Source organism: Odocoileus virginianus, chromosome 5 (genome assembly GCF_023699985.2).
Source record: "Odocoileus virginianus isolate 20LAN1187 ecotype Illinois chromosome 5, Ovbor_1.2, whole genome shotgun sequence".
Taxonomy (NCBI): domain Eukaryota; kingdom Metazoa; phylum Chordata; class Mammalia; order Artiodactyla; family Cervidae; genus Odocoileus; species Odocoileus virginianus.
Window position 1 is genome coordinate 8,376,733 of NC_069678.1, and position 27,642 is coordinate 8,404,374.

The window sequence follows — 27,642 nt, forward strand, 5'->3', positions numbered from 1 at the left end:
CAGATGCCTGTCCCCGTTGTAGGCATTTGGGATAAACCAGAGAACAAAACAAGAGATTTTTGCTCTGGTGGAGCTTAGAGTAGGGCGAGAGACAAACGACGAATACGAATTTTAGGTTAAATTATATAATCTGGAAGGTGATACATACTATGAAGAAAAAGGTGCCAGGCTGAATGGTTTGTGGAGGCCAGGAGATAAGGGAGGAGAATCCAAGATTGGGATCCGGCTCAGGTTGGGAAAAAGGGAGACGGAGCTGAAGTGGAGGGGCTGCTGACGTCTGGGGACCGGGAAGGTATCTTCCGCAGGATGCGACCGAAGAGTATTCTGCTTTATGCGGAGGTAGGGGAAGGGCAGAAGGGAGTCTGGACAGAGGTTCCGGCCGAGAACCCGGCAGGCGGGGCGCTGCTCCGCAGCTGAGGCAAGAAGATGCTCTGGCGGGCGGCTCCCAGTCCAGGGCCCGGGCAGGGGCCGGTCAAGGGCGGCCAGCCACTACGCCCCCAAAATGGCCTCCCGATGCCCCTCGCCGCCCCACCCCCGCCCCCGTGCTTCACCGCCCGCCGGCCCACGTGACCGCCGGCCCCTCCCGCCCTCCCCGGCTGGCGACCCCGGGTCCCGGTCCCGGCGGCGGCGGCCCCGCCCCTCGCGGGAAACGGACCAACCGGAGGAAGGGTAGGGCGGGGCGGGTGGTGACGGCCAATGAAGGTGGAGCTCCGGAGGGGAGTAACAGGTTGGTGGGAGGGGGAGAAAGAAGGAGGGAGCGCCGAGGGACAGAGGGGGAGGGCCCGGGAGCCGAGCGTGCAGCTCTCCCCGAGCCCGAGCCCGAGCCCGGGAGCGCCGAGCCCGGCTAGGGTGAGTGAACCGGGCGGGAGCGAGGGCACCCAAGAGGCGCGCGAGCCCTCAGGTGTACCCTTGAGGGGCGGGAGTCAAGGCGATCAGAGATACCCAGGGCACAGGTGCTGTGTTGGCGAGAGGAGGAGGGGAGGTCAAGGTAGGGTGGGAGTACTACTGATAAAGAGCTGGCTTCTGCTTTAAGATGCCAGACGCAGGTGCTTGGGAAGGTGCCAGGTGGAGGGGCACCTGAGGCTAAGGCTATTCCCAGGGCATGAAAGCGTTTCAGGGCCAAGATATCTCTGGAGGTCAGATGTTGGTTCCTGGGGCAGAATTTCTCTTGGAGACCGGGATGGTAGGGGGAAGGAGTCAGTTTCGGGAGGGCAAAGGGGACTTGCTGTCTGTGGTTCAGAGACGGAAGGGAGAGGGCGTGGAAAGGTGCTGTTTCTCTGAGGTTCTTTCCCCGACTGCCAGTCTGAGCCGGCCCTGATACCTCTCTTCTGGCTTTGAGATGGCTCTGAGGTGTGGAGTCTTTAACCTTTCACCTATGGGACGAGACAGATGCAATTAATAGACGCTGAGAGGTAGCAGGAGAGGATACCCCCGTCTCTTTGCTAGGTGTGAAACTAAGGCTTTCGACATTTGTCCTCCTTTGCTTTCTTGCCAGAGAGGATTTTTCCTTCTTCCTCTTGAGAGAGTGCCCTATGAGAGAGGGATTTGAGTAAGCACTGATCCCTAGGCCTACAAAATATGTAGAAATACTTCTTTCTAATGAGGCCTCTTTCTGGGGGCTAATGTCAAACCCTCCCTCCAAGCACACATACTTCCGGGGTTCTAGATGGAGTCGTTGGGTGAGGTTTGGGAGCCTAACCAATTTTCTTGATGCCTCTTGGAAATTCCCCATTATTCCCTGAGACCCCCACCAGGCATCCCTGACAGTTGGACCATGGTGGCTGTCAGACTGGCCGAAGGCCCTGGTGCAGGAAATAAGCAGGACTCCTCAGGAGACCCCAGGACTAGGAGATTCAGCACCTCTAAGTCTTCAGGCTGGATGAGAGGTGCACATGAGGGCCTAGACTAAACTTCTGAGGCAGATTTCCTTGCCTTAGGCGGGTGAGGGAACCAGAGCCAGCCGTAACTTGGCCCCTTTGATGCTCTGCCTGAGGAGAGTTGTTATAATTGGGAAATAATTAGCAACCGCTATGTAGCTGACAGGCTGCCTACACATGCTTCCATACCTCTTTTTTCATCCTGGGTATTTGGGAATGGGGGGCTGGCTCTAGGGGACTGCTAATCCAGAGATTTGCCTGACCCTAAGAGGATTCTAGCTTCCTAGAACCCTTCCTGCTTTCCCCAGGCTGACCTGCTTGCCACCACCTCTGTGGGAAGTGAGGAAAGGAATAGGGCCGCTGCTTTTCTTCACGCTAGGCAAGGGGAGACCTAAGGGCCAGGGAGGTGGCCCAGGTTATGTGGGATCTGGAATGCAACCTTGGGAACTCTCAAGAGGGAGGGGTAGAGGGAGAATCTTCCTGTCACACATTGGGCTGTCTCTCACTCACCAGGCTCGTTGTGTATCTGTTCGTGTCTCTGTTCCTCCTGCCTGTTCCCTTCCCACCTTCTGCCTTGGCATCTTAAGCTGGACAGAGTCCCTGCCCCTGGTTTTGCCCCCCTGCCTCCTCTGTGGTGTGGAATTTCTCTAATCTGCTTCACAAACTGCCAGTGGAGTCTCCCTGGCCCTCCCCTTCCTCTTGCCTCTCAAACCTGTCCAGCCAGTTTGCAGGGGCCCAGTTCCTCATTGTGTTTTTTCCCCCCACTGGCCCAGCAGCTCTAGCCTGGAGCTCAGGTTTGGCTGTTTCAGTGGACTGAGCCAGGAGTACACTTGGGGGGTTCTTTCTGGATCCTCAGTCAACCTTATCTCATAACCTGTATGAGAAAATAGGAGCCAAAAGATCAAGGTCACTGAGTGGTCCTTTTCTATTTTGTTTTCCTTGTTACCTCCAAGGGGAGTCTAATCAGTGTACCTCTAGTTTACCCATTTTCTTAGTCTGCCAATTATATAGCATCTAGTGTATTGCCAGGCCTTCTGTATTCCAATTCTTCCTAGGCACACCCGAAACCACCCCACCCCCACTTCTGCCAGGAGTCCAGAGACCCTGTCACTCCTAGTTGGAAGCCAGACGCTTATGGCTGGGCCAGAGATGATGGAATTGGGGCAGGGCAGGCTAATGAGTAACTCAGGCAGAAGTGGCTGCCTGATACAGGTGCTGTGCCCTCCCCCTCCTCGCAGGCAGGAATGACAGGCAGACAGATGAAGCTGAATTAACTTGTGGTCTAGTCTTCTTCCCGAGTCCAGTTGGTGAAGAGCGCTCTGGGCACAGGCCAGCGGTGGGAAGAGCAGGGTCAGGCATCTGGTGAGAGCAGAGACTCTGGGCTCCCTGTTGCCTGGCACTCGATCACTGTTTACCTGCCTCTGGCGCTTACGCAAGACCTTGGAGCTGCCCTGCTCCCTGAACCCCGCCCCGCTGTCCTCTGTAACTGAAGGCGGATAGGTTTCGGGTTTTCCATGTTGAATCATTTAGCGCCCTGCTTTCTGACCCATCTCAAAGATCCCTTCAGCCCTCCTGGCCCTGGAGTCACATGTTCTGGGGCTGAGGAAGATTGAGGTTTGGGAGTCCCTGGGACCTAGGGGTAGGCTTGGGTCCGCCTCTGAGCAACTTGATGCTCTTGGGTGGGCAAGGGGCTGTGTACTCTCTGGGACTAGGCTGAGAACTCCTTGACCTGAATCTGAAAGATCAGTTGATATACTATCATGGTAGAGCCACATCATGACTTCTGAGAGCTGGCAGTCTAGGCACATTTGGTTCCAAAATAATGACTGAAGAGGGCAGGGAGTCTGGGCCAGGAAGAGGTTCTGTTACTAGGACAAACAAGAAATGGCTGTGTGGGATCCTTGGGAAATCTCCCCACTGCTGTGTGAGTTCTCCTTGGTTCAGGATGCAACTTTTAATAGATATATGTTGATGTCTACTATCTGCTAGGCCCTGGGGACACAGGAGTCAGCTGAGAGCAATGTTTTTTTCCCCTCCAGAAGCTTATAATTGAGTGGAGGAAACAGTAAACAAATTGTCACTCTGATAAATATATCATTGTGGTACATGTGTATAATGGAATATTACCCAACCATGAAAAGGAATGAATTGGAATCAGTTCTAGTGAGGTGGATAAACCTGGGGCCAGTTAGACAGTGAAGTCAGTCAGAAAGAGAAGAACAGATATTGTATATTAATGCACACATATGGACTCCAGAAAAATGGTACTGATGGCCCTATTTGCAGGGCAGGAACAGACATGTGGATGTAGAGAACAGACTTGGGGACATAGCTGGGGAAGAAGAGAGTGGGATGAATTGAGAGAGTACATTGAAATATATGTGTTACTTACCATATGTAAAACCGCTCGCTGATGGGAAGTTACTGTATAACACAGGGAGCTCAACCTGGTCCTTCATGACAACCTAGGGGAGTGGGATGGGGTCGGGGTGGGAGGGAGGTTCAAGAGGGAGGGGACATACATATACTTATGGCTGATTCATGTTGTTGTATGGCAGAAAGCAATACAACATTGTAAAACAATTATTCTCCAGTTAAGAATAAATTAAACAATAAACTGAGGCAAACTCACGAGGTCATCTGTGGAGCATATAATGTGCATCTGATCTAGTTTGTGGGATGGAAGGGTCAGGAAAGGCTTCTCTGAGGAAGTGACATCCTTCTGTAAAGCAAGTGAAGCCAGGAAGGTCCCCTTGGAAGGAGCAGCGTATGTGCAGGATAACATTTGTTGACAACTTTGTGACAGGCTTTACTGCTAGGTGTGTTCATGTTTACTATCTTGTCATTTTCCCTCTTTTTATTGAAGTAGAATCTAATAAAGGGCAAAAATCTTAAGTGTGTAACTTAATAAATTTTTATAGTTGCATACACCCATATTATTGTTATTGTCTAATTCTCATGGGCAGTTACCTTGTGAGGTAGTATCATTATGTCCATCTTACAGATGAGGAAACAGGCTTAGAGAAGTTGTGATTTGTCCAAGGTAATATACATTAAGTGAAGAGCAGAAACAAGGATTCCAGGTCAGATCTGGAGTCTAGTCCAGAGCCTTTTCTATCGGATGAGTGGCTTGGAGAACTTATACCTTTGCCTTGTAGCTTCTTTTCTGGTCCCTTTTCTTTTCTTTTTTTTAAAAAAGAATTATTTATTTATTTTTGGCCATGCCGTGTCTTCATTGCTTCTTGGGCTTTTCTGTAGGTGCGGTGCACAGGCTTCTCATTATGGTGACTTCCCTTGCTGAGGAGGATGGTCTCCAGGGTGCCTGGGCTTTAGTAATTGTGGTTCCCAGGCTCTAGAGCACAGGCTAAGCAGTTGTAGCACATGGGCTACACATGCTCCACAGCATGTGGGATCTTCCCAGATCCCTGAATCTGTCTCCTGCCTTGGCAGGTGGATTCTTTATCACTGAGTCACCAGGGGATCCCTCTGGTCCTATTTCTTACTTGAATTCCAGAATAGGGTCCTACCAACTAAGTATCTTGCTTTCTGGGGTATCTGAGTCAGAGGTTGGTTGGTCCCGAGAGGTTGGTCCTCCACATTGTCTGCATAGTGGAAGGATGGGGTCCTCAGGCTCATGGGTGGTCTTTGAGGACCTTTTGAGATTCCGTGCTAAAAGTTTGGGTGAGCTATCACCTGGGGGAAGGGTGCATTGTTTTCTCAAATACCAAAACGGTGAAAACCATTGCTGATAAGGGGTTCCTCCCCGCTGTATCTTCCTCTGGAGGGGAGGGACTGGGAATGTTAGGAATGCTTTTCCTCCAAGCCCCGTCTCACCTAGAGCTCTGCCCCTCCTTTCCTTGCTCCCTCTGGTTCCTGGGCTTCTTAGCCCTTCTACAGTCCCTGCCTGAAAGGGGCCTTGCCAAGTTTCCTTGGCCCAGAGCTCTTCTGGGGGGTTGAGTTGGGTATGCTTGTGTCTCCGGCACTTCAGAGGCTCCTCCTCCAGTTTGGTGCTAGGCCCTGGTGGAGGTTAGCAGAAGGGGCGGGTGAAGCTGTATTTTTATTTGCTTAGAGGAGAAACTCTCCTTCCCAAGTTCCTGGAGCCAGCACATACCTGGACTACATTCCATCTGCTGACTCTGGGTTTAGGCATTATGGACCCAGGGAAGCAACCTGCGGGTGTTCTTGGCCCTCAGATGGACAAGTCTCTCTGCCCTGGGGCCTCTTGGACTCATCCCACATGGCCTGCAGGATCTCAGTTCTCCAACCAGGGACTGCACCCTGGCCCCCGCAGTGAAAGCACGAACTTCTAACTATTGGACTGCCAGGGAACTCCCTGGACTGGTACTCTTAAATGTTATTTAAATCTTTTCTTGAGTGGGCTTCCCTGGTGGCTCAGATGGTAAAGAATCCTCCTGCACTGTGGGAGACCTGGGTTCAATCCCTGGGTCAGGAAGATCCCCTGGAGAAGGAAATGACGACCCACTCCAGTATTCTTGCCTGGAGAATCCCATGGACAGAGGAGCCTGGCGAGCTACAGTCCATGGGGTTACAAAGAGTTGGACTTGACTGGGTGACTAACACTTTTACTTTTTTCTTGAGTAGGCAGTACATGGTAGCATATTCAAAAGGGACCAAAAGGGACTTCCCTGGTGGTCCAGTGGCTAAGACTGTGCTCCCAATGTAGGGGGCCTGGGTTTGATTCCTGGTTAGGGAACTAGATCTCATGTGCCACAGCTAAGATCCTGCATGCCACAACTAGACCAGGCACAGCCCAATAAATGAATAAATATAAACAAACAAAAAACCCCAAAGGGACAAAAAGATATCTAGGGAAGAGCCAGTCATTCTCCCAGCCCTGTCCCCTATCCTCAGTTCCCCCACCCCTGATGCCATCACTGCTATCGGTTTCTTTGAGTATCCTCCCAGAAGTGGGATGATGTACCCTGGGGTCTGCTGTATTTGAAATGAGCTCTGGGAATGGAGGCCTCTGTTCTCCACTGGGCTGGAGGCATCTGCATGTGGAGCTTGTGCCTTCCTTGGGGTTGGGGGAAGCAGACGGTAGTGCTAAATGTATGTGTGAAGATGAAGAGAAATCTTTAAACTCTTGGAAAAGCCAAGCTCCTCATGACTGTATTAGAGGAAAGGAGTTCTTCTGGGTCAGTGGGTCTCAAAGTGTGGAATCTGGATGTGGCATGAGCATCACCTGGGAACTTGTTAGAAATGTAAATCTGCGCTTGGGGGACTACCTCCTGAGTCTGATGCTCTGCATGGGGGTGGGAGGGGTTGGTGGGTGGAGTCTGTGGTCCTTCAGATGCTGCTGCTCGGAGGTAGTATGAGAACCACTGTTTTGTGTAGAGGGGATTGTAAGGCAGTCAGCCTCGTAAAAGCTGGGCAAGTGGAGGTTTCTGGGTTTCTATCTCTAATCTCTCAGCTTAAGCTCTTTCCTTTGTCTTCCAGGACTCCTCCTATCCATGGAGCAGGCGTCCACCATGGCCGAGCCCCGGGGCCCTGTTGACCATGGAGTCCAGATTCGCTTCATCACAGAGCCAGTGGGTGAGGCAGAGATAGGCACCCTACGTCGTGGCGGGCGACGGCCAGCTAAGGATGCAAGAGCCAATACTTACGGGGTTGCTGTGCGCGTGCAGGGCATCGCTGGGCAGCCCTTTGTAGTGCTTAACAGTGGAGAGAAAGGCGGTGACTCCTTTGGAGTCCAGATCAAAGGGGCCAACAACCAAGGGGCGCCAGGAGCTCTGAGCTCTGACTCAGAACTTGCCGAGAGCCCCTACTCTCAGGCCAGGGACTTGCCTGCCCCCTCGCAGGGCAGCACCTCAGATGAGGAGCCCGGGGCCCACTGGAATGGAAGACTACTCCGCTCCCAGTCCCAGGCCTCTCTGGCAGGCCCTGCCCTGATAGGTCCAGACAACAGGAGCACCAGCATGCTGGAGCTGGCCCCCCAGGGCACTTCCCTGGGCAACACCATTGACACTGCCCCTCTGTCTTCGGTGGACTCACTCATCAACAAGTTTGACAGTCACCATGGGGGCCAGATCCGGGGCCGGACTGGCCGCCGCATGCGGACGCTGCCCCCCGAACAGCGCAAGCGGAGCCAGAGCCTGGACAACCGGCTGCCACGAGACACCCTCCAGGAACGGGAGCGGCGGTCCCCCGATCACTGGATCCCTGGCACAAAGCATGACCTGCGCACGGGCAGCTCTCTGGGTGGCTTTAGCCGTGCCCGTCAGACCCAGGACTGGGTCCTTCAGAGTTTTGAGGAGCCACAGGGGAGGGCACAGGACCCTGCAGTGCTGCAGGTCAGACTCCACCCTCCTGTGGCTTCCAACCCCTGGCCCCTCCTCATCAGTCCCAACCCACCAGCCCTGGGACCCCCAGTGGACTCAGATGATCTGTAGCAGAGTCTACATTTTGTCTTTCACTTTATCCATCTGCTTAACAGATGATATTCACGTGTACAAGATACTTCTATGGGCAGAATTCTAAAGGAAGTGGAAGTAACTGTGAAATCACCATTCACAAGCTTAGAGAGTTAACTTGTCCTTGCCTGACCACTGTGTGTGCCTCGGTCAGCAGCATTTGCCAGGGCTGCCACAGACGGGAGGCAGGCTTGGAGGGTATGAGTGGCTCTCTGTTGATCTGGCCAAAACTCCCACCTTTGTCTCCCACTCAGGAAAGTGAGTGAGAAGGGGAGTGACGTTACTCTGAGACAAAGTTAAATCCATTCTAAAAGTAAATCATTTACACATTCTAGTACATTAACTGCCATTAGTGACAAATAGCCTGTGACACAGCTCACAACTGGTTGAGAGCTGCCTGTCGAGCAAAATCTGGTTTGCAGCAATAGTGAGAGGTGGATCCTTCCTGGCCTGTTGCTCTGGCCTCAGAAGTGTTGCCTCTGTACCCCCTTTTCAGGCTCGTTCTTCATGCTTGAAGGGCCTCATCTCCGAACTGCCGCTTCTCTTCTATCTGAACCCCATACACGCTTCTGGCTTAATCTTCTCAACCTCCCAATTTCTTTGGGTTTACTTCTTCTGTAGTTCAAATCAACTCCAGACCTTCTCCGAGACCAGCAGGAGGCCGCCCCACCAGGCAGTGTGGATCACATGAAGGCCACCATCTATGGCATCCTGAGAGAGGGGTGAGTGGGGACCTCTCCCAACAGCAGAGTCACTTGTTCTAGCTTTGTTCCCCATCTTCCCTGCTCTTAACCCTCCCTTCCCTCATCTCTTCTCTCCCTTGCCTCCCCTTACCTTTGCATCTGTCCTTTCATCCTCCAGAAGCTCAGAAAGTGAAATCTCTGTGAGGAGGAAGGTCAGTTTGGTGCTGGAGCAGATGCAGCCTCTGGTGGTGAGTGGCCTTCTCATGGTGGAGGGAGGGCCCAGGCTTAGGGCCTCGTGTGCCTTGGGATCTGGATGTGGACTCACTTCTTTCCCCACTGTGTCTCTGGAAGATGGCTTCTCCTGGTTCTGCTAAGGCAAGGCAGGCTGAACTCACCCAAAAAGTGGAGGAGCTACAGAAAAAGCTGGATGAAGAGGTGAAGGTGAGGAGAAGATCAGAGGTGCGGGAGGGATGAAGGACCACATGGGAGAAGAAACTTGGCCTGGATGGGCCCTTCCAAGCCGTGGAAAGAGCGCTTGTGTGTCCTGTGAGATGAGACAAGAGTGTGTGCTAGTCCCAGGAAGGACTTTGGGGGGAGGAACTTGGAGCTTGGAGAGGAGGAACACATTCATCAGGGTTCCAGCTACTTTCCATTCTGTTCCTCTGGAAGGGCCTGTCCTAGCTCTGCCCCTTCTACTGTGCTTAGTCACTCAGTTGTGTCCGACTCTTCGCAACCCCATGGACTGCAGCCTGCCAGGCTCCTCTGTCCGTGGGATTCTCCAGGCAAGGATACTGGAGTGGGTTGCCATGCCCTCCTCCAGGGGATCTTCCCAACCCAGGGATTGAACCTAGGTCTCCCACATTGCAGGCAGATTCTTTCCCATCTGAGCCACCAGGGAAGCCCAGCTTTACCACTTACTGACTGTATAAATCTTGAGCAAATTATTTACCTCAGCTCTTTTCATCATTATCATAATGATGGCAATAATAGTAGCTAACATTTATTGAGTTAAATTATTGTAGTATGTACGATCCTGAGTAATATGTAATGATTACAGTGACCTTGTAAAGTAGGTATCCTGGACTCTTGTATGATAAGAAAGTTGAAGATCAGAAAGATGAAGTGAATTGCCCAAGGTGGTAAGTTGTAGAGGAATTTTAAAATTCAGGTCAGTCTTATGCTCAAGCCTTTGTACTCCTCTTTTTTTTTTCCCCCCATACTGCTTGGCACAGTGGTAAAGAATCCACCTGCCAACACAGGTGATGCAGGAGATGCGGGTTTGATCCCTGGGTTGGGAAGATCCCTTGGAGAAGGAAATGGCAACCTGTTCCAGTATTCTTGTCTGGAAAATTCCATAGACAGAGGAGCCTGGTAGTCTACAGTCCATGGGTCACAAAGAGACACAACTGAGCACACACACATGGTTATTACCATGTAACGAATTACCTCAGAGCAAACGTCACCTGGTATCAGAGTGTCCAAGATCTGGAGCCACTTAACGGGGTAGTTGTGGCTCAGGACCTGTAATGAACTTCCAGTCAAGATATTGGCCGGGGGGTCTAGTCACTCGGATACTTGACCGGAGTTGGAGGATTTACTTCTAGCACGGCTTACTCAGTGGTGGCTAGCTGGGGGCCTCAGTTCCTTGCCACATGGACCTATTCATAGGGCTGCTTGAGTGTCTTCACAGTATGGTAACTACCTTCCCTCAGAGTGAGTGATTCAAGAGAGAAGGTAAGAAGGAAGCTGCAGTGCCTGTTTATGACCTCGTCTTAGAAGTGACACATCACTTCCTCCTTTTTCTATTTGTTAGAAGGGATAGCCTGTACTCAAAGGGAGTCTATACTAAGTCCAGCCTCTGCTCAAGGGGAGAGGTTTCACCTTTCGAAAGGAATGGTAAAGAATCTGTGGACATATTTTAAACCATTACAAATACCAAGGTTTCATATGAGGATTAAATGCAGATAATATACATAAGGTTCCTAGTTCAGTGCCTGTCACATAGTGAATATCAATAGGTGGTAGACATTTCCATTATTCCTGGTCCTTCTGAGAGGCTTGACCTACCCTTCACCTGTTTTATTCTCCTTTCCTTTTCCAGAAACGGCAGAAGCTAGAGCCGTCCCAGGTGGGGCTAGAACGGCAGCTGGAGGAGAAGGCAGAAGAGTGCAGCCGATTGCAGGAGCTGCTGGAGAGGAAGAAGGGGGAGGCCCAGCAGAGCACCAAGGAGTGAGTGCAGCTGCTGGTGCACCCAGGGCTACGTGGGGGCCTCAGCCAGATTCAGAGACTCCCCCAGGGTTGGGGGAGACAGGGAAATCTCCAGAAGCTGAAAGGGGCAGATGGAGATGGTTAAAGATGGGACCTTTCTCTTTACCATTTCTACCAGATGTGCTAATAGTGCGTGAGTTAGGCAGCCTGGGTTTGCCCTGTGCATCAAGTTCTTAATCTGTAAAATGGGGTTAATAATAGTACCTGCCTCACCGAATTGTTGTGAGGATTCAATCGTTCATGTAGCAGAAGTTTTGCGATCAGTATTATATAGTAGGTACCAATCTAAATTCCTATGGTTCATCAGTGAACCATAAAGATGAAGCAAAGTTTCTAGTGAGGAAGAACAGATAGTAAACAACAAGCATATTATATAAGTAAATGTGTAACATGTGAGAAGGTGGTAAGTAGAGTAGGTTAAAGAATCTTAGGAGGGCTGGGTTGTAGGGGAGCAGGTTACAGTATTAAATCAAACAGGGGAGACATTGTTAAGATATGAACAAATGCTTGAAGGAAGTTTAAACGAATTACTATAAGTAAAGTGTTTAGAAAATGGACTGATACTTAATGCTCAATAGTGTTGTCTGTGATTGATTATTAGGCTCCAGAACATGAAGCTTCTCCTGGACCAGGGTGAAAAGGTACGGCATGGGCTGGAGACCCAGGTGATGGAGCTGCAGGACAAGCTGAAACAGGCCCAGGGTCCTGAAGCTGCTAAGGAGGTGCTAATGAAGGTAGGGAGGAGGGTGTGTGTATTAATTGTCATGTCCAACTCTGCAGCCCCATGGACTGTAGCCCGCCAGGATCCTCTGTCCAGGGAATTCTCCAGGCAAGAATACTGGAGTGGGTTGCCATTCCCTTCTCCAGGGGAATCTTCCAACCCAGGGATCAAACCCAGGTCTCCTGCTTTGCAGATTCGTTATCGTCTGACACCAGGGAAAGCCCAGGGAGTAGGGTGGGGTACCCTCATCTCCGTTCCCTTTCAGCAAGAGCATCCTTAAGTCTGCTCATCTGTAGTTTCCCCAAAGTATGGGGAGGAGGTAGCTGACTGTCTCTTTAGGGTGCTTTCAGGCAGGTTCAATAGTGGGGTGATACCAGAGACCAGAATGGTGGATTTCCTTTAGCCTAACTAGGCATTGTAGAGGGCAGAGAGCACCTGTTCACATGCCTAGCAGATTGGAGGTGCTCAATACATATTTTTTGACTAACTAGATTAATGAATGAGTGAATTGACAGACAGATGGATTCTAATATGGTCACCTCTGTACTTCCACCTTCACTTTCCCCAGGACCTGGTAGAGACCCGGGAGCTTCTGGAGGAGGTCTTGGAGGGGAAACAGCGGGTGGAGGAGCAGCTGAGGCTGCGGGAGCGAGAGCTGACGGCCCTGAAGGGCGCCCTGAAGGAGGAGGTGGCCTCCCGGGACCAGGAGGTGGAGCACGTGAGGCAGCAGTACCAGCGGGACACAGAGCAGCTTCGCCGGAGCATGCAGGACGCGACCCAGGCATGTGATGAGAGCAGGGCTGGAAAAAGGGCATCCCAGGGAAGGGGCCTGCCTTGAGGTCTTGGTATCTGGGGATTTTTTTTTTCCTGGTCATCACCGGAACTCCTGCTAAAAGACACATGTGAGATGTAATGAAAACCTTCGTCAGGAAACCTGTAAGGGCGGAGAGAAGGAGTGTGGGCCAGAAGTCCTGCCAGGGTGTGTGATCGAAGTCCCGTGGGGAAATAATGGAGGAGACTCCCTCTGGATGACAGAGGCACACTGTCTTGGGAGGAGAGTCTTGTGCTAGCACTGCGCCAGGCTCCCCGGGTGGCAGGGCGTGCAGCTGGCACGGTGCCCCTGGATCTGAGTCTTACCGTCTGCACTCTCACACTTTGCTCTGGAGTTAGCTCTTGCCTCTGAACCTCCTGGCCCCAACTCTCCTCTTCCCTAGGACCACGCAGCGTTAGAAGCCGAGAAGCAGAAGATGTCAGCCCTGGTGCGGGGGCTGCAGAAGGAGCTGGAGGAGACCTCAGAGGAGACAGGGCATTGGCAGAACATGTTTCAGAAGAACAAGGAGGAGCTGAGAGCCACCAAGCAGCAGTAAGGATAGTCCCCCCAGGAAGCTTGACCACTGTTCTTCTATCCCTGCTCTTCTCCGTCAGCTCTGTGCTCTTTCCTCTCCCATTTCTCAGACTGCCCTTCTCCGTGTCCACCTTCCTCCCTCTTGAGGGTGGGTGCCCAGTGTATTAACCTCCAGGGAGGTGGTTTTCATCGTTCTGCTGGCCTCTCCCCAGCAGGTGGCCCCACTCTGTTCCCTTTCCCTTTTATCTCACCTTGCTGGGCTCAGACTCCTGCAGCTGCGTATGGAGAAGGAGGAGATGGAAGAGGAACTCGGGGAGAAGATAGAGGCTTTGCAGAGGGAACTAGGGCAGGCCCGAACTGGTGCTGGAGATACTCGCCAGGTGGAGGAGCTCAAGAAGGTACTTGGAGGCTGGGAGGCAGAAGGGCAGGTTGGGGTGGTGGGCACGTGCCTCGCCCATCCACGAGGGCCTCCACACTGTCTCCCACTGCTTTGTTTTCAGACTTCCTCCTGCCTGCTCAGCCTTCTCTCTTCACAGCACACACTCCGGCAGGACTGGTCTCCTCATTCATTGTAGACATTTCTAATGGAAAGAACTCTCCATGGCCAGCTTGGGTTATAGCCAGAGGCTGCTGGCTGCCTCACAAGAGACCTCATGGGTAGCAACATTGAGGTGAATTTGTGAAACTCCAGGCTCCTTTTTGCAAGCTTGGAAACCTTATTTGGTTAGCATAGCAAGGGTTACTTAATCTTTTAGAGGGGACTCATTAACTACACTTATGAAACCAACATTTACAGTTAGAACACTGGCTTATTAACTTAAAATGAGCAGTGTTGTCACATGGATTGGAAAACTTGCAGTGCGTGGCCAGCTGACCTACATGGGAAGCCAAATTTTAATTTGACGGCTACTACAGAATCTAGACCCAGGGAACTAAATGTTTTTATCATGTGTGGATATTTTATAAACAATCTCATGAAATTAAAATGAACACAGAAATAATTTCTTAATATTTCTGGTATTAGTTTATGAAGGACAAGAAAGCAATGCATTATTTCAAATGATTTGAAAGTTAGAAAATATTTTCATTAATTATAATTATAGAGAAGTGGCATTTATGGCCTCTTGAGAATCCTTCTGGGTCTACATTTCTTTGATTGTCTAGGCTTGATATGTAGTAGGTGCTCAGTTAACAAGTATTAATTAATCAATGCTTGTTTATCATGCATTTACTATAAGACTACCTAATTGTAATCAGTAAGCATTATATTTTTATTTTTATTTTTTTTAGCATTATATTTTTAAATGAGTAAAGAAATATAGCTCTGAATGATGATTTCCCAGATAAATAAAAGCTTGAGCTTACACAAAATTTTTGGTGGAGAAAAAGATAAATGTTAACCAGATATACTTAGGTGGTTGTGAAATCAGAAGTACTCCTAGTTTTTACTGTATTGTTATTAAGTTAACAAATAAAGATAGTCTGAAGTCTTTTCATTATATTAGCTGACATAGTGAACTTGGATATTCCTCTGGACAATCTCAATTGATTTATTATGCTAGGTAAAGCTAAAAAGCTGAAAAGTAATAACTACTGTTTCATTTATCTCGTATATTAAGTATATTTTATTAACTATTTAATCAACCTATAACATATACTTTAGGAAAACAGACTAACCCAGTCCACTGTAAACCATACTCTGTGGTAGTTTTCTTTTTCTTTTTAGTCAGTATGTTATTGTCTTATATAGAAGACTCACTATATACATATAACCTTTCAGCCTAATTATGATACTTTCTGAATTTCAGAAGTAGCTACTAGATAATTAGAACCGGAAATCATATTTTAATATTTTTAAAAAGAATTCAGATCAGCAAATCACACTAATATTTATTGTGTCACATACTTTGGTTTTCAGCATTTGAAAAAAAATAGCTATTTTTATTTTATTCATACACTCACCTGTTCTTATTCCATATAATTTTTTTAAAGTAGAGATTTAATTCATGTACCATAAAAGTCACCCTTTTAAAGAATACAGTTTAGTGGGGTTTTGTACACTCACAGTTTTACAACCATCACCACTATCTAATTATAGGATATTCTAATTACCCCAGGAAAGAACCCTGTATCCATTAGCAGTCACTCTCCTCACTCCCGGGAGCCACTAAGCTGCTTTCTCTCTCTATGGATTTGCTTATTCTGGACATTTCATATAATTGGACTCCTGTAATATCTAGCCTTTTGTGTCTGGCTTCTTTCATCTAGTATGTTTCTCCAGGTTTATCTGTGTTGTACCAACTAACAGCATTTCATTACTTTTTATGGCTGAATAACATTCCACTGCATGGATATACCACATTTGTTTATCTTCATCAGTTTTTAAACATTTTAAAATTTATTTGTGGCTGTGCTGGATCGTCATTGCTTTCTCTGGTCTTTCTCTAGTTGCGGCAGGTGGGGCTACTCCTTGTTGTGGTGCATAGGCTTCTCATTGCAGTGGCTCCTCTTATTGTGGAACACAGGCTCTAGGCAAGTGGGCTTCATTGGCTGCAGCACAGGCGCTTAGCTCTTGTGGTGCATGGGCTTAATTACTCTGTGGCATGTGGAATCTTCCTGGATCAGGAATAGAACCTGTGTCCCCTGCATTGGCCACCAGGGAAGTCTTATCTGTTCATTAGCTGGTGGACATTTGAGTCATTTCTCTATTTAGCTATAATGAATAATGCCACTCTGAACTTTCACTTACAGGATTTTTCTGAACATATGTTTATATAGTTCTCTTGGGTATATAGCTAGGAGTGAAATTGCTGGGTCATATGGTCACTTTATGGTTAACTCTTTGAAAGTGGAAGTCATTCATTGGTGTCTGACTCTTTGTGACCCCATGGAGTGGGTAGCCATTCCCTTCTCCAGGGAATCTGCCCAACCCAGGTCTCCCGCATTGCAGGAAGATTCTTTACCTGCTGAGCCACAAGGGAAGCCCAAGAACTCTTTGAGACATTGCCAAATTATTTTCCAAAGTGGCCATGCCATTTCACATTCTCACCAGCAATGTGTGAGAGTTTGAGTTCCTCCACTCTCTGGTATCCCAAGCTGGCTCTGTCTGCCCTGTCACCATTTCCCTTCCCTTCTAGGAGCTGCACCGGACACAGGAGGAACTTAAGGAGCTGCAGGAAGAGCAGCAGAGCCGGGAGGTGGCAGGGCGACACCGCGAGCGGGAGTTGGAGAAGCAGCTGAGGGTCGAGGCTGAACGAAGCCGGGGGCTGGAACAGCAGAACCTCCAGCTGCAAAAGACCCTCCAGCAACTGAGACAAGACTGTGAAGAGGCTTCCAAGGCAAGGGGAGTGGGCATGGGGCTTAGGAGGTGGAGGCTGAGGGGTCTGGAGGGCTGAGGAGCCAGAGGGCGTGCAAAATGACCTATCATGGGTATGTATAGACCAAATACCACGGTCCTAGGTGTGTGCTTAAACGTAGCCAGGATGTGGCTGGGGAGGCCGGGCTGTACCTTGTGACACCCACTGCTTCTCTGTAGGGTGGGGTTCTCAGGGAAGCCTCTGGCTGGCGGTACCACCCCTCTTTCAGTCGCTCTCTGTGGGGTGGTTTTCCTGGGAGTTGTCAATGACCTCGAGCCCCGGGGTCTGAGCCACCTCTCTGAACCCGCCTCAGGCTCAGATGGCAGCAGAGACGGAAGCAGCAGTGCTGGGGCAGCGTCGAACAGCAGTGGAGACAACGCTTCGGGAGACCCAGGAAGAAAATGACGAATTCCGAAGGCGCATCCTGGGTCTGGAGCAGCAACTGAAGGAGGCACGAGGCTTGGCGGAGGGTGGGGAAGTGGCGGAGGCTCGACTTCGGGACAAGGTGCAGCGGCTAGAGGTTAGTGCTTTCGCTAACATCTTTGTCCTGTCCTCTGTCCTCTCATCCCTGGCTAAATACTGGTGGCCCAGACGGTAAAGAAAATGCCTGCAATGCAGGAGACCTGAGTTCAATCCCTGGGTCAGGCAGATCCCCTGGAGAAGGGAATGGCAGCCCACTCCAGTATTCTTGCCTGGAGAATCCCATGGACAGAGGAGCCTGGCGGGCTACAGTCCATGGGGTCACAAAGAGGCGGACATGACTGAGCAACATGAACGTGGAAATACTCAGCCATCACTTTTATTTTGCCTGTAATGTGTTTCTATTTGTCTCCCTAGCCCTCTGTTAACCTTGGGTTTGTTCCTGGAGTGTGCTTTGGTGTGAATGCCTCAGCCTTTGCACTAGTGTCTTTGTCCATCTCCCACTCTGCATGGTCTCTGATCTTGGTTGGTTCCTCTGAGCCTGTTTTCATTGTCCACCTTTTTCAGAAATATCTCTTCCTCCTCCCTCCCATCTACTCACCTCCAAATGGCTTGAGCCTGAGCTTTGTGTCCTGTTGGTCCAACATCCCTCACCTTCCTCTCTCCCAGTCAGAGAAACAGCGGCTAGAGGAGGCCTTGAATGCAGCTCAGGAAGAGGAGGGGAGCCTGGCAGCAGCCAAGCGGGCACTGGAGGCACGGCTGGAGGAGGCCCAGCGGGGGCTGACCCGCCTGGGGCAGGAGCAGCAGGCGCTGAACCGGGCGCTGGAGGAGGAGGGGAAGCAGCGGGAGGCGCTCCGGCGCAGCAAGGCCGAGCTGGAGGAGCAGAAGCGCTTGCTGGACAGGACTGTGGACCGGCTGAACAAGGAGGTGGGGCATGGGCTGGCCCAGCCTCAGGAGGAGGCTCAGCTCATGTAGAAGCTTGCCTGGAGCAGTGGACAGGGGAGGGAATGGGGTCACAGCGTGTGGTGTTTGCTTTCCTCAAGTTCATTGTTGGGGAAGCCAAGGCCAAAGAGGCAGAGTGGCATCCTTCCTGCGTCCCCTGAGTGTTCTTGCCCTCCCCCGCCATCCCATTCCTTTACGGTCTAATCCTTGGAGACTTTCTGTCTCCTGGAGTTCCTTTTAGAAGTCTATAAGACCTAAACATAGGAATCTTCATTGGTAGAGTTTTATATGTAGAGGAAGGGAAGAAAAAGGCCTATGGTCCCTCCTTAGACATCTGTAAGACCTAAAAACAGGGATTTTCATTGGTAGAATTTTATATTTGGGGGAGGGAAGGAGAAAGGAAGAAAAGGAAATAAATTGCTTTTTCTCAGGTAAGATCATCCACCTAGTCTCTTATTTATAAAACTGGAGCAAACACCTATTTCATCAGTTCTAAAATGTACATTGTATCATCTCTGGGATTGATTTGTCTTATAATTGATGGTATGTTATAGTTCAGTTGGCAACTTTTTTTTTCAGTGGTATACCTTATAATAATCATTGGTATCATGGGTATGCTAAAATATGGTCATTTCAGGCTTACTTTGTATCAGGCACTGCTGTAAGTATGTGTATAATTAATTAACATAATTCTCACAACAACCTTGTGATGTACTGTTATTATCCCATTTTACAGATAGGGAACTGAGACTGAGAGGATAAGTGACGTGCCTGTGGTCGCACAGCTAAGTGGTAGAGCCGGATTTGAACCCAGGAGATCTATATATTACTCCCAGCCACACTAGGGACCTAGGTCCAGAGAGCAAGAGAGGGCTGCTTGGGCAGGAAGAACCTTGGGAGTCTGGGCCCAGAGAAGGGACCGAGGCATCTGTTAAAGACTTGCAGGGTTGAAAAGGCTCTTCTCTCTGTGTCTCAGCTGGAGCAGATTGGGGACGACTCAAAGCAAGCCCTGCAGCAGCTCCAGGCCCAGATGGAGGATTACAAGGAAAAGGCTCGGCGGGAGGTGGCAGATGCCCAGCGCCAGGCCAAGGAGTGGGCCAGTGAAGCTGAGAAGACCTCTGGGGGGCTAAGCCGGCTTCAGGATGAGGTAGGAGCCTAAATGGCAGGATAGTGGGAATCCTCCCAGTGTTCTCATTGCCTCTTAATTAAATGTGTCTGACTCTTTGAGACTCCATGGACTGTAGCCCACCAGGCTTTTATGTCCATGAGATTCTCCAGGCAAGAATACTGGAGTGGGTAGCCATTCCTTTCTCTAGGAGATCTTCCTGACCCAGGGATTGAACCAGGGTCTCCTGCATTGCAGGCATACTCTTTACCTTCTGAGCCACCAGGGAAGTGAAGTGAAAGTTGCTCAGTTGTGTCCAACCCTTCACGGCCCCATGGACTACAGAGTCCATGGAATTCTCCAGGCTAGAATACTGGAGTGGGTAGCTGTTCCCTTCTCCAGGGGATCATCCCAATCCAGGGATCGAACCCAAGTCTCCCACATTGTAGGCGGATTCTTTACCAGCTGAGCCATGAGGGAAGCCTGCCTCTTAATTAAAGCTGTTACCAAAGGATCCTAGGATCTGGGTTTAGGTCTAATCACTTAGGCGGGGGAAGGTGGAGGGAGTTGTCCACCCTAGATGCAGACAGAGGATGCGTTCCCCAGTGGCTCAGCAGTAAAGAATCCTCCTACAATGCAGGAGACATAGGAGATGCAGGTTCGATCCCTAGATTGGGAAGATCCCCTGGAGGAGGAAATGGCCACTCACTCCAGTGTTCTTGCCTGGAGAATCGCATGGACTGAATAGCCTGACAGGCTGTAGCCCATAGGGTCATAAAGAATCCGACATGACTGAATCAACTGAGCATGCATGCACTTAGGCAGGGCTGTATACTGTAGTGATGCACTTACATCACTCTTGTACAGACAACACATCCTCTACTGATGCGTTTTCAAACCCTGCTGCACATTAGGGGCACCTGGGGAGATTTTGAAAAATCTCAATACCCAGGATGCATCCTGTCCACTTAAATCATAAACCCCGCAGGGTGGACTGCTCCCACCCCACCTCCACCTCACTTTATCTGAGCTGTTGCATTTTTTCTCTTCTGACCAGACTCAGAGGCTGCGGCAGGCCCTGCAGGCATCCCAGGCTGATCGGGACACAGCCCGGCTGGACAAAGAGCTACTGGTCCAGCGATTGCAGGGGCTGGAACAAGAGGCAGAGAACAAAAAACGCTCTCAGGATGACAAGAGTCGGCAACTCAAGAGCCTTGAGGTGAGGACACTGACGTGTGGAGGCAGGGTTGGGGGAGATGGGGGAGGTCTGGATCCTGGTGCAGGTGGGACTTCTGTGGGAAGAAAAGCCAGGACACTCCCAGCCTCTTTCTGTATTAGGGATGGAAAACTGGCAGCCCACAGCTGATGGGTTTTGTTTGACTGCAGTGCTTTAAGCAACTTTGAATTAATTGCCACTGTTTAGAAATTTAAAGATGTCAAATAAAATTTTGGATTTCTAGCCTCTTGTCTACCTTTGAAAAATATAACAATGAGGGGCTTTGAGTTCCAAGTTGTCTGCTTGGTAGTAGTTGGCTGGAGCTGAGCAGCGGCCTCTCCTCTTTAGAGTCAACAGTGGCCTTCAGTTTGCTGTATTTGGCAATAACAACAACAGTAATAGTAGCAGCAGCAGCAAACACTTAATATATTGTGCTGTGTGCCAAGTAGTTAAGAATCATTTAATCCTGAGCAATGCAGGAGACCTGGGTTTGATCCCTGGGCCCGGAAGATCCACTGGAGAAGTGAATGGCAACCCACTCCAGTATTCTTGCCTGGAGAATCCCATGGACAGAGGAACCTGGTGGACTACGGTCCATGGGGTCACAAAGAGTCAGATATGACTGAGCAGCTAACACTCATTCACTCACTCAGTCCTGAGAATAGCCCTTTGGAATGGGTAGTTTGTTTTATCCATTTTACAGATGTGGAAAACAGACACAGAGAGGCTAAGCCACTTGTCCATGGCCCCTTTGCTAGGAAGTGGTGAAGTGAAATGAAGTGAAAGTCGCTCACTCATGTCCGACTCTTTGCAACCCCATGGACTATACAGTTCATGGAATTCTCCAGGCCAGAATACTGGAGTGGGTAGCCTTTCCCTTCTCCAAGGAATCTTCCCAACGGAGGGATTGAACCGGGGTCTCCTGCATTGCAGGCGGATTCTTTACCCTCTGAACCACCAGGGAAGAAAGGGGTAGATCTGATTTTTAAACCCAGGCAGTCTGGCTCTGGTGCCCATGCTCTTAGTCTGTATATGGTACTGCCTGGCTTGAGTTTAGAAGCTTGGGTTTCTATTTTCCCATTAGGGAAATAGGGCTGCCCCAGTGAGAAATAGATTCTGGGGTTTGTCCTCCTGCCAAGGGGTCAGGATCCAAGTGGGCCCATTCCTTCCTCTTGATGCCTCACTTGGGCAGCAGAGGGCGCTAGCTCCATGGTAGCTCTGGGCAGGGGGAGGGACCAACGGATTGTGGGACGGGGAGAGACAAGAATCTTCCGAGGCTGGGGTCTGAGAGAGTCCAGGTCAGAGTGGCATTGTGGTGTCCAGCATTTTGGGCAGAATTATTATTATTATTTTTCTTGGTTTCCATTTTTTTTTTCCATTTATTTTTATTAGTTGGAGGCTAATTACTTTACAGCATTGCAGTGGTTTTTGTCATACATTGAAATGAATTAGCCATGGATTTACATGTATTCCCCATCCTGGTTCCCCCTCCCACCTCCCTCTCCACCCCATCCCTCTGGGTCTTCCCAGTGCACCAGGCCCGAGCACTTGTCTCATGCATCCAACCTGGGCTGGTGATCTGTTTCACCCTAGATATACATGTTTCGATGCTGTTCTCTTGAAACATCCCACCCTCGCCTTCTCCCACAGAGTCCACAAGTCTGTTCTATACATCTATACATCTATACATCTGTTCTATACATTTTTTTGCATATAGGGTTATCGTTACCATCTTTCTAAATTCCATATATATGTGTTAGTATACTGTAATGGTCTTTACCTTTCTGGCTTACTTCGCTCTGTATAATGGGCTCCAGTTTCATCCATCTCATTAGAACTGATTCAAATGAATTCTTTTTAATGGCCGAGTAATATTCCATGGTGTATATGTACCACAGCTTCCTCATCCATTCGTCTGCTGATGGGCATCTAGGTTGCTTCCATGTCCTGGCTATTATAAACAGTGCTGCGATGAACACTGGGGTGTCTCTTTCGGATCTGGTTTCCTCAGTGTGTATGCCTAGAAGTGGTATTGCTGGGTCATATGGCAGTTCTATTTCCAGCTTTTTAAGGAATCTCCACACTGCTTTCCATAGTGGCTGTACTAATTTGCATTCCCACCAACAGTGTAAGAGGGTTCCCTTTTCTCCACACCCTCTCCAGCATTTATTGCTTGTAGACTTTTGGATAGCAGCCATCCTGACTGGCGTGTAATGGTACCTCACTGTGGTTTTGATTTGCATTTCTCTGATAATGAGTGATGTTGAGCATCTTTTCATGTGTTTTTTTGCCATCCGTATGTCTTCCTTGGAGAAATGTCTGTTTAGTTCTTTGGCTCATTTTTTGATTGGGTCATTTATTTTTCTGGAATTGAGCTGGAGGAGTTGCTTGTATATTTTTGAGATTAATCCTTTGTCTGTTGCTTCATTTGCTATTATTTTCTCCCAATCTGAGGGCTGTCTTTTCACCTTGCTTATAGTTTCCTTTGTTGTGCAAAAGCTTTTAAGTTTCATTAGGTCCCATTTGTTTATTTTTGCTTTTGTTTCTAAAATTCTGGAATGTGGGTCATAGAGGATCCTGCTGTGATTTATGTCGGAGAGTGTTTTGCCTATGTTCTCCTCTAGGAGTTTTATAGTTTCTGGTCTTACATTTAGATCTTTAATCCATTTTGAGTTTATTTTTGTGTATGGTGTTAGAAAGTGTTCTAGTTTCGTTCTTTTACAAGTGGTTGACCAGTTTTCCCAGCACCACTTGTTAAAGAGGTTGTCTTTTTTCCATTGTATATCCTTGCCTCCTTTGTCGAAGATAAGGTGACCATAGGTTCGTGGATTTATCTCTGGGCTTTCTATTCTGTTCCATTGATCTATATTTCTGTCTTTGTGATTTGGGCAGAATTAACTCAAACTGTTGTCCCTCTGCCACAGGAAAAAGTCTCACGGCTGGAGGCAGAGTTAGATGAGGAGAAGAGCACGGTGGAGCTGCTGACCGACCGGATGAATCGTGGCCGAGATCAGGTAACCCCTTCCTGTCCCCTCATCTGTGTTTACGCCTGATGACAGTTTATGCCTCTCAGCCCTTTCAAAAACAACCCTACCTTCCCATCTTTCATGTCTGGAGAGCTCTGGCTGCAGAATTGGTGCGTGGCTAGTTCTACTGCAGAGTCTCATCTGCTTTCGGGAGGGGTTGGCAGGTGTCCTCAAGTGGAAAGAAGCCAGGAATTTGAATGGAGGAAGGAATCCTTGGTGGCCTGGGTTACTGACCTGAGTCTGGTCCATTTCCGTTCAGAAAGGATTCTGGTTCCTGGTGAGACTGAGGAGGCCTTGTTTCAATCCTTATAGCTCTTCTCATTCGAGTAGGCTGTGATTCCTTAGTTGCCTGGAATTTGGGGGATTCAGAGAGCACCCTCCATTTACTCTGCCCAGCTTGGTTTCAGCTTGCTGGTTCATCATCAGTCCTCCCCAAGTCCAGTTCCTCTGGCCTATCCCTGCTAGGTGGACCAGCTGAGGACAGAGCTCATGCAAGAGAGGTCAGCCCGGCAGGACCTGGAGTGTGACAAAATCTCCTTGGAGAGACAGGTGAGGGGGTGGGGTGGGCAGTCTCAGGGAGAGACCTTGGGAGGTGGGTAGAATGACCATGGAAGCAATTGGAAGTAGAGTGCAAACCAACGAGGCTTCCTGTCCCCTCTCAGAACAAGGACTTGAAGAGCCGGTTGGCCAGCTCAGAAGGCTTCCAGAAGCCCAGCGCCAGCCTCTCACAGCTTGAGTCCCAGAATCGGGAGTTGCAGGAGCGGCTGCAGGCAGAAGAGAGGTGACATGAGCTATCCTTTCTCTCTCCCTCTGGGCTTTTCTCCTCTGGGCCCTGCTGTCTTCTGTCTCAGTCATGGCAGTCTGGCTTGATCTTTCGGGAGCCCTCTTACCTTGATAGGGAGAAGAGAGAATTATGGAAATTCTGAAATGTGAATGGCCTCTGTCTACCCAGTTCTTTGGATCTGCCCTGGATCCTCCCCAGCCTAATGGTGGGGCTTGTGGCTGAGCCCTTGGAGGCAGTACGGGGCCAAGTAGCAGCTTCTTGAGAAATGACAACAGCCTAGACATCCCCGTACCCCGCCCTTTTAGGGAGAAGACAGTTCTGCAGTCTACCAACCGAAAACTGGAGCGGAGAGTTAAAGAGCTGTCCATTCAGATTGATGATGAAAGGCAGCATGTGAATGACCAGAAAGACCAGGTAAGGATGGCAGCCAGGGCCAGGCAACCATAGGGAAAGTATATACTATGCATTTTCTTGAAGGCCAGGGGAGGGCCTCCCTCATAGGTGTTCTATCTTAGACCTTTTTTCTTTTTTTTTTAGACCTTTTTTCTATAAGGACAGAGAAACTAGAGCAGAAGGACTAGATTAGTGCATAGTAAGTGTATGTACTGAGTACTTACGATGCACTGGGTACCTTTTCTAAGTGATGTATTAGCTCATTTAACCCCCAAGACAAACCTATAAGGTTAGGGAACTTGCCTATGGTCACAACATTTTTCTAGGGGCAACTACATATACCTTGTCAAGATTGCTACAGGGGAGGGTCTCAGGCCATGGTAGCAACAGCTGCTTTTCTAATGGGGGAAACTTGATGTCTTGCCTAGCTAAGCCTGAGGGTGAAGGCTTTGAAGCGGCAGGTGGATGAAGCCGAAGAGGAAATTGAGCGACTGGACAGCCTAAGGAAGAAAGCCCAGCGTGAGCTGGAGGAGCAGCATGAGGTCAATGAACAGCTCCAGGCCCGGCTCAAAGCCCTGGAGAAGGACTCCTGGTATGGGCTGCTCTTCTGCCCCCGGCTCCATTGGGAATGAGCTCTCCTGAGCTGGGTGGGGAGAGGGGTCTCTAAGAGGTGACTTTGCAGGCACTCATTCCTGGATGAAAGCCAGGATGGTTGTGTTTTCGTACCTCAATATCCATCCTGTACCCCATCTCCCCTACTTCTTAGGGGAATCTCATGTGTAGTTTTAGGCTTTAGAAGAACTGAGTTTCCTTAGCATGAGAAGGGAGGCTGTTTAAATCTGTCATCTTCCCTGACTGGTATCCTCTCTTTGACTCAGGCGCAGAGCTTCCCGCTCAGCTGCTGAGTCAGCCCTGCAGCGCGAAGGACTGAGCTCAGATGAGGAATTGGACAGTGTCTACGATCCTTCCTCCATCGCCTCACTACTTACAGAGAGCAACCTGCAGACCAGCTCTTGTTAGCTTGTGGGCCGCAAGGGCCCATAGACCACACCTGAGGCCTGGCCAGTTCTGCTCTGCTCTGCCCAGCTTCAGATTTCTCATCTCTGGCAGGGATCCAGTTATTAAAGACCTAAGATGGGGAGGGGTTTGAGTGATGGTGATAAAAAAATGCATCTGCGCTAAACCAGTAGAGGGACTTTCCCCTTCCTCTGGGGGGAGTGGGCTCTTTAGGCCAACTGAGCCCCCTCCTTAAGTGCCGATAACCCCCTCCTCTGCTCCCTCATAGCAGCAGGCTGGTCAGGGGGATTGTGTGGAATAGCAAGGGATAGAAATTGCCATGTATATAAAGCTTGCTTTCTTTAGCCCTTAACCCTAGGCTCAGGGAAATACCCTATGTGATTCTGCCCCCTTGACTCCTGCAGTTCATTTCCTTCCTATTCTGGAGTGGGGTTAGGGGAGCATTATGGGTAATGGACATGCTGGCGTGACTCTGCCCACTTCTCACATGCTCTTTGCACAGTCATGGGGCCCATGCAGTAGTCCCCACCTGTCTCCATTACTATATTTTTTGTCTTCCCTAGGCTAGGATCCAAGGGACCCTTTCTCCTTCCCTTCCCATCTTTACCATTTCTACGTTCCTTCTTTCTTCTCAGTGCCTTAGCCAGGGTGAGGAGATATGGATGCTCTTCTTGCCTTTTATTACCTGCACATTCATACCTCTCCAAAGATCACCTTTTCCCCAGCTGGGGCCCTCTGCCTTCCCTGCCGCCCCAGTGACTGGTTGAGAGATCTACCAGCTTCTCTGCCTATTATCCCCTGTGAGAGGGGCTTTGGTAGGGCTGTGATAAGGTGGTGGAGCCTGCTTCTGCTCAGGGTTTCCATCCTTCCTCCTCTCCCTCTGGACTATGTTGTGTTTATAACATGGTTGGACCTGGAAACCCTGACAACTGTCTACACAAGTTTGAAAAGCAAAGGTTTCAGTCTCTGTGGCCATACTTGTGGTTTCTCTTTTCAGAGGTGCCCAAGCCCAGTAGGGAATTGAGGGACCCTCATTATCTCAGGAGCCTGGACCTGATACAGAGGGGCTAGAGGCTGACTCTTGGTAGAAATGGGAAGAGGCAATGGAGGATTTGTTCCTCTTTTGGGATTCGGGGAGAGCCAAGTTCTGGTGGGGAGGAGGTGAGGAAGATGATTCACCTCTCTTATTTCCTAAGCAGGCTCTGTAAGGAGCCTAGAGGAGGGAGAAGCCTGTTCTCATCAATGACTTGTAATTTCATGATTTAGAAAAATTCCTCTATTCTGCAAATCATATATTCTCTCCCAATCCAATCGAGCATTGAATTTTTATTTTAAATTAAATAAAAATTATATATCTATACTGAAATCCTTGACTTGTCTTCTCATTCATTTTCCTGACTTATTTGGAGGTCTAAACTACATGAAGAAGCCATCTTACTGTGCAACTTAGAGGCTGAAACTGGAGTTTTCTTACCTCACTTTTAGAGGCCTTTTACAACAGATCAGATGGGATCTAGGGAGATGAGAAGTTTATAGCAGCTCCATTCTTCCTGGGACTAGCAAGACCAAGAAGAGTAAATGCCTTCTTTGAGAATTAAAGAAGACAGGCTAGAACTGAGTTTTATTCCTATGGGGCATAAGGATACCCTAAATATTTACCTTCCAGATGCAAAGATAACATCCATTCCTACATAGCATGTGACCCAGTTCCTACCTGGGAAGTTTCTGTCATCCCTGCCCTTGTGTTCCCTTGAAGAGGGGATTAGGTGTTCACCAAAGTCTATTGTCAGATTCAGAAGTTCTGCCCACTCAAGAATAGGTCAGACCTCCTCCTGTGTGATGTCCATGAAGATCATAGCCCCAGTGAGAAGCCACCTGCCAAGAGTAGTTGGGCTGGGAGAGGCTCCAAGGTCCTGCTTGATCAACCTCTCTTATGGGCCCTTAGGATGCTAACCTGGGCTTAGGGAGCAAATGCCACTGGAGAAGTTGAGATTTATCCTGTCTCAAGAATACAAATTCCTCTTAAGGCAATGTGTCCCGCCTCTCCCTTCTATATAA

At 49.4% G+C, this 27,642-nt stretch overlaps 1 protein-coding gene across 1 annotated transcript; it reads left to right on the forward strand.

The window, feature by feature from the left end:
• Positions 1-743: 743 nt before the first annotated feature.
• CGN (cingulin) lies at positions 744-26,950 on the forward strand. The gene is made up of 21 exons (XM_020874351.2): positions 744-849; positions 7,335-8,188; positions 8,930-9,030; positions 9,170-9,239; positions 9,343-9,432; positions 11,093-11,220; positions 11,861-11,993; positions 12,549-12,761; positions 13,195-13,343; positions 13,591-13,723; positions 16,463-16,663; positions 16,995-17,201; positions 17,771-18,028; positions 19,020-19,190; positions 20,206-20,367; positions 23,289-23,378; positions 23,856-23,939; positions 24,053-24,171; positions 24,480-24,588; positions 24,996-25,159; positions 25,446-26,950. Exons 2-21 carry the CDS (start codon positions 7,349-7,351, stop codon positions 25,585-25,587), a joined length of 3,564 nt encoding a protein of 1,187 aa, XP_020730010.2. The 5' UTR covers positions 744-849; positions 7,335-7,348; the 3' UTR covers positions 25,588-26,950.
• Positions 26,951-27,642: the final 692 nt, after the last annotated feature.